This window comes from Corylus avellana, chromosome ca11 (assembly GCF_901000735.1).
Source record: "Corylus avellana chromosome ca11, CavTom2PMs-1.0".
Taxonomy (NCBI): Eukaryota; Viridiplantae; Streptophyta; class Magnoliopsida; order Fagales; family Betulaceae; genus Corylus; species Corylus avellana.
Genome location: NC_081551.1, coordinates 9,050,835 through 9,057,743, shown reverse-complemented (window position 1 = coordinate 9,057,743; position 6,909 = coordinate 9,050,835). Strand labels below are relative to the sequence as shown.

Here is a 6,909-nt window from a genome sequence, read left to right as displayed (position 1 = left end):
TATTGAGTTTTTGAGAAATGAAGGAAAAAACACAAAAAGCTTTGAAAAGTAGTGACTTGTCAATAATCAGTAATTGGTCGGTTGATGGGTCCTTGGCAACTACGTAAAAGTCCTGATTTAATACATTCTATTATCACAAGAAATTACTCAATTTTGTGCTTAGAAAAAAAAATATGCATACCTCCTATTTTTAGAAGACAAAAAACGATTATCACATATATAATCTAATTTCTTGAAAATACAAATCATCTCTTTAAAAGAACTTGTAAAATGCTTAGATTTTTTTAAATAATTTTGAACTTGTATTAGCTCCATTTTTTATCCAATGGCAGTAAGAAACTATTTCTTCGTTTTTTTATTATTTTTCTTTTTAGTAGAAACTATTAGAATCATATAATAAAGTATTCAAATCATTACTTTACTCATAACATGCCATGTCCAAAGTTGTCCACTTGTCATGATATCCTAGTTAGTATAGCTATTCCACATCCTTTCTCTTTACAATTTACGAGTAGAAAGACGGTTACAGTTAATGGTTATTCGCTAAAACAACTAACCTCAACCGCTTAGGTGGTTATTAAATAAGAGAAAACTTCTATTAACTGTTAACCGCTTTTTAAAAGGAAAAAGGAAGAAAAAAAAAAATCAGAAAAAACCAAAATGACGTTGTTTCTACAGTAATACCCTATTTTATAGAGTTTTATACTTCCACACTGTCTTAGGCAGTTAGTGGTTTTTTCTAACAGCCTTCCAAAGCGATTAGGTTATTAGTGATTAACTGTTAGCGGTTAGCAGTTAAGTTAATAATTGCATGCTACTTTAGTCATACTTTGCATAATTTTGATTGGATTCCTCATTCAAAATAGAAGTCAATGAGATATTTAAATATAAAATTAAGATCATTAGTAAAACATTGATATGACTAGGAATGCTTTTCTCGCTATTCATTTATGCATCACAACTACAAAGTTCAATTTTGTCTTTTCCTTCTCTATTTTCTATTTTGTAAATGTTAAAATATTTTATTTTCTTTTCTAGGTTTATTTCCTACCTTAATTTGTTTAAGGTTTATTGCTTATCACTCATAACCTCTTTATATATAGAGGCCTCTGTAATATCATTATCAATATAATATATAAGAGATGTAGTCTATTATATGATTCTACTTTCTCTATATTCTCTCTCTCTCTCTTTCTTCCGCTTCAATATATTCAATAATATATTTAAAATGCTATTAGGAGCCAATAAATGTCTATGACATTTCCTAGCTCTCCCTCCGGTGACCTCCCTTTTCCGGTCGTCTGTGCGCCGCCAAGCGGTCTTTTGCTAAAACTTTCTTCCACACCTTCACCGCAGCCTCATTTGGAAAAATTTATCTTAGATTCATGCTTGCGAGGCACAGATCTACAGATCTATGGAAGATCCTCGGCCATCTGCCTTCCCACGCGCCTTTGGCAGTTCCTGCACATGCCACACTCGCTGCCACTATCACTCCTTTTGGCCAAATAACCACCAAAAGTGATGTCTTGACCCCAAAACGGTGGATATGTGCAATTTCAGTCCATTCCAGAATTGCAGGCACCCCCAGAAAAAAATACCAGTGATCCCACGTGCCACACGCGCCGCCACAACCCTTTCTGGAGCTGCACGCTCCTCTCCAGACGACAGATCAGACGCTACCAAGTATAGATCTGAAGAGATCTGGACTGTCCAAGCTTTCACGCATTCACACGCGCCACCAGAAGGATTTATCTTCTATCTCAAGCGCCAGCATCCTCTCTAATCGCCACTACGCGCTGCCATAGCCGTGACAGAGCTACATGCTCCACTCCAGATGATAGATCAGACGCCTCCAAGTCTAGATCTGAAGAGATCTCAGCCGTCCAAGCTTCTACGCGCCCTCACAAGCCTCTAGAAGATTTTGCTCGTCAATCACACACCAGCAACATCTCCTACGAGTGTCCACGCGCCGGCAACATTCTGGCGCATGTGATCCACGTGCCTCACACGTGCCAGACACTTCTTCTCTTTCCATGCTGCCACGTGTCATTTAGAGAGTTGGCCACGTCAGCCCTAGATCCATGTCAGCCCTAGCCATGTCAGCTGGCACTCCAACCTGGTCCAAAACCAGTTTCGAACCAGGTCATCGGGTTCAAATCAGATCTCCAACCCGGTCTAGCAGAGTAGGCCAACCGGGTTAGTCTATCCAACCCGATCCAAAGTAGTCAACCCGGTTCATCGGGTTAGACCCAGGTCACTTCTTTTCGGGTCAGACCATATTTAATGGTTCATGGGTTTCGGCCAACTTTGGTCCATTTAACCGGCCCAATTGATTCAAGTTTCATCCAAGCTCAAGCCAAAATTTTGCGTCCAATTCTTCTCAACTAGGCTTCAGCCCAAGCCCAAGGCCTTCACTGCTACTCCGCCTCCAGCCGTCGTCAACTTCCTGCGGCCACCACATTCCAGCCACCACTCTGGCGACCAAAACAAAAAATCATAGTTTCTTTTTCTTTTTCCAAACTCAAGCTTGCACCTTGAATTTGAGGAGGAATGCTAGAATATTTTATATTATTCTCTAGGTTTATTTCCTACCTTAATTAGTTTAGGGTTTCTTGCTTATCACTCATAGCATCTATATATATAGAGGCCTCTGTAATATCATTATCAATATAATATAGAAGAAATGTAGTCTATTATATGATTATGCTCACTCTCTCTTCTCTCTCTCCTTCTTCCGCTCCAATATATTCAACAATATATTTAACATTAAACATGCAAATCCTTAAGTACATATATAGCCTTGAGATATGAATCCACACACACCAATAGATCAAGAGCAACAATATTTCTCACCCCATCACCCTGAATTCCAGGTGGTGGGGGTGACAAATAAAATTACTCATAGACTAATATGTTTTTGGTGTATTTATTGAAGCTAAAAGGTTTCACATCAAACAAAACATTTCTCAAATGCCAAATTTCTACTAACTAAAATTACGAGCAAAATTTTGTGATTAATACAAATCATGGATTTGTTACAGAAAACTATGGAGAGAGTTAATTACATTTTTGAGTTTTCGCTTTTCTCTTCATCTTTTTTTTTTTTTTTTTTTGAAAGATATAAATAAATAATTTTGAGATAAAGACCTAAGTTGTTAATTAGTCACTATTTGTCTTAAACTAATCAAATACTAGTCTATGAGTAGTATTATCAATTTAACGTGCTTTTTTTAAGACAATGTATATAATTTTTGCGACTCGTCTTGAATCATGCAAAATGCATAAAAAAGGTAGTGACAACTGGCATTTATAATTGTTTGAAGCAGGTTCGAGAAGGCAATCATCAATGGCCATGGCAATTGCTAAAATAACATGGATCCCAAACAACTAATAGCTAATGAGCCCTCGTATGATTTCTTTTTTTCCTAGATAATGAAAATAATTATATTATTATTATTTGGTTCTTTTATTGTATATCTTATCATTATTATAATTCTTTAGTTCTCTCAAGTAATAGCTTATCATATATGTAAGTGTTGATGTAATATTTTCAATAATATAATTCCTTTCACTTTTTCTTTTTAAATTTTTTTTATCATACATTGAGGTTAGTTTCAATAATGTCTCTTGTGAATATCTGGCTGAATGTAACTTGTAGTTATTAATAGAAAGCCAAGGGCAAGTACCAAACATAACTATTCTATATATGTGCAAAGAAACGAAACACAATCTGAGCCTTTAGTTGAAGCAGCATGCCAGCATACATGTAAAGACTTTTTGACTTTATTTATTTATTTTCCTAATTAAAAGTGTAGGAGGAGGTGATCAACTGTGGCTACTTTACTTGGGACTTGCCATTGTAACACTTATTTGCTAGTAATTGCTCAAGAAATGTCTAGACAGCGAAAAACCGCAGGCGTTCCCTTAAGACCAATTGAGTAATCTTTTTTTTGTTGCACTGCTAGCTTGATTTGGTCATGCAAGCAACTACATTAGAAAATCCCATCCCACATATTTGACTATTAGCCAATCAATACTAGCATGTTTAAAATTACCTTAGAAAGCTTAAAAAGTAGTTTTAGTACTTAAAAAGCTTGCCAAACAAAAAGATTGTTTGTTTGGTATCCAAAAGTATTTCTTTAACTTTTTTACTTTAAAAATGACCAATTATTTTTTTTTAGAAAAGCTTAAAACAAAGTTTTTTCTAAAAAGTTATTTTTGGCAATCTCTATTTCTCAACGCAATCCCAAGCACACTCTAAGAACCTTTTGAAATTACATTAAGGAACTTAAAATTACATTTAGTACACAAAAAGTTTTGCAAAGCAAAAATAGGTCTGTTTGACCGAAAAAAAAAAAAAAAAAAACTCTAAAAGATGCCAAAACATACTTTTGGAAAAAGCTTCAAAATAAAGGTTTTTTATTTATTATTATTTTTTTATTTTTTTTAAAGAGCTATTTCTTAATATAAAAGCTTTATTTCTTAACATATTCTCAAACAGGGTTTGCGAGTGAATCAGGAGTGCGACTCTTGTAACCCAATGGATAGCATTCTAGCAAAAGTAAATCACACTATGCTTGTTAAAATGTTTTGGGTTATTTTTTGTTCTTTGTTTTAAAAAAGTGTTTTGATATGGTACAAATGTAAAGCCAATTTTTTGTTTTTATTAGTATTTTATGTTTGGATTGTTTGTTAATATTTTTGTTTTGAAAACATTACTATCCACTAGAATTATTATTTATTTATTTTTATTTTTTTTCAAAGTTCCTTTCATCCTTTTGTTTTCTTGAATGTTGTGTACAATTATTTTGTGCTTTCAATTATAAGGTACCCAATCCAAAATGTGCTGAGTAAATGATGACATCCAAATAATCAATCATCTAAAATAGGACTAAACATACCTCCAAAGTTGTTGTTGCCAAGGTATAACTCTGTGAGCATGGTTAAGTTTCCAATTTCTAGAGGTACTATTCCTGTGAATCTATTAACCGACATTGATAACATTTGCAGTTGTTTGCACTTAAACAAAGTGGATGGGATTGTACCTATAAAAGAGTTATAATTTAGAAACAAATATCAAAGTTCCCTAAGCAACTAAAGACTTAAAGAACGCTAAACATACCTTCAAAGTTGTTTCTGACAAGGTATAAATCTGTAAGCATGGTTAAGTTCCCAATTTCCGAAGGTATACTTCCCGTGAATCTATTATCTGACAATGTTAAAATTTGCAGTTGTTTGCAATTGAACAAAGTCGGTGGAATAGTACCTGTAAAACAATTACCAATAGAAACAAATATTAAAGTTCTATTCTCCACGAAAGGCTAAATGAAAACTGAACAAACCTTCAAATTTATTATCGCTAAGGTATAACTTGGTAACAATGGTTAAGTTCTCAATTTTTGGCGGTAGTCTATGGTCTCTACCTGTGAAATTATTAGCCTCAAAAGATAAATATTGCAGTTGTTTGCACTTGAACAAAGTTGATGGGAGTTGGCCATAAAACTGATTAAGAGACACAGCAAGCACTTGTAAGTTGGGAAGATGATTAAACATGTCTTCTGGGAGTGCACCAGACAATTCATTAGAGTCAAGGACTATGATTTGCAGTGATGACATACTGGACATAATGGAGGGCATTGGACCAGAAAGCATGTTTTCTACGAGATAAATTTCTTGCAAAGTGGATATGTTAAAGATGCAGGAAGGTATGGAGCCCAAGAGCTTGTTATATCCAAGACTCATTATTTCCAATGAAGATATGTTAGACAAAGATGGTGGAATACCACCTATGAAATTGTTACCAGCTAGAGAAAAAAATTGAAGTTTGGATAACAGCCCCATCCATGATGGGATTTCTCCGCTGAAGTCATTGAATGCAAAAGATAAGTATCGCAACCGGTAAAGACGAGTAAACTCATTGGGCAGAGAACCATGAAAACTGTTGTTTCTGACATTTAGATTAATAAGAAATGAAAGGTTTCCCATGTGTGGAGGAATGGTGCCTATGAGACCCATGTAAGAAATGTTTAAGGCTGTGACTCGATGATGATGAAAACCACAAGTGACACCGATCCAAGTACAAACAGAGGTGCCAGTAGACCAGTTGTTTGCCAAAACATTGTGAGGATCATAAGAAATTTGAGCCTTTAAGGCAAGAAGAGCAGATTGATCACTGGCAATGTTGGGAACAATTGCAAAAGCTAAACTTGCTATGTAAGATTGTAGCATAAAAAGTGCCATACAAAGAGAGGATAGGAAACAAATTCTCGCCATGAAGAGTGTGTGCTGGTTGAGGTTCTGGGGATGTGTGTGATCAATTCTAGTGAGATTGATATATAAGGAGATTGTAGCATAAAAAACAAAAAGGAAAAATTATGGGATTTTTGGAAAAAGAGGGTGGGGTGCCACTTCTCCAATTGCACAGAGGTTTTGCAAACCAGGACAAATTTCATGCATTTCTTGGCCTTCTTCTTTGGAATTTTTCAGCAATAGTCGTCACTTCTTTGGTGAATCTGTGGCCCTTCTTCTTTTGGATTCAGAGAAAACAATAAATTGATATTAAGATATCCTATTTATTCATCTCAAAAAAAAATTAATGGTGTATTTTCTCTATGCTATAAATTTAAGCCATTACGATGTTTTTCATATTCCTTACCATGCCAATACATAAATTTGGAAATTTAAATAGAATCTAACCATCTTATACTAACTGCATAAATAAATAAATAAAACTGTATTGGTAATAATTAGAGGATAAACTTGTTAAGTTGAGTTGATTCAATTCGTACGTCAATAAATAAACCGATATTTAATTAAAAAAAAATTAAAAATGATGACAGCTATAAATAGTCCAATCAGACAGCAGGGAGAATATTTCACGGAAGAAGAAGTCATACACCACTAGTGTAT

The 6,909-nt window shown here is 34.5% G+C and overlaps 1 protein-coding gene across 3 annotated transcripts in view; it reads right to left on the bottom strand.

Moving 5' to 3' along the window:
• LOC132165852 (putative receptor-like protein kinase At3g47110) overlaps nt 1-6,289 on the bottom strand; it is a 15,823-nt gene extending 9,534 nt beyond the window's left edge. The window contains exons 1-3 of one of the 3 annotated variants that reach the window (XM_059576540.1): nt 5,424-6,289; nt 5,123-5,266; nt 4,902-5,045 (exon numbers count right to left, since the gene is read on the bottom strand). In XM_059576540.1, coding sequence (XP_059432523.1) covers nt 4,902-5,045; nt 5,123-5,266; nt 5,424-6,273 — 1,138 coding nt within the window. In that variant the 5' untranslated portion in view covers nt 6,274-6,289. The remainder of the gene's footprint in view (nt 1-4,901; nt 5,046-5,122; nt 5,267-5,423) is intronic. The other 2 variants (XM_059576541.1, XM_059576542.1) reach the window with 2 other exon arrangements.
• Between the last annotated feature and the right edge of the window lie 620 nt (nt 6,290-6,909).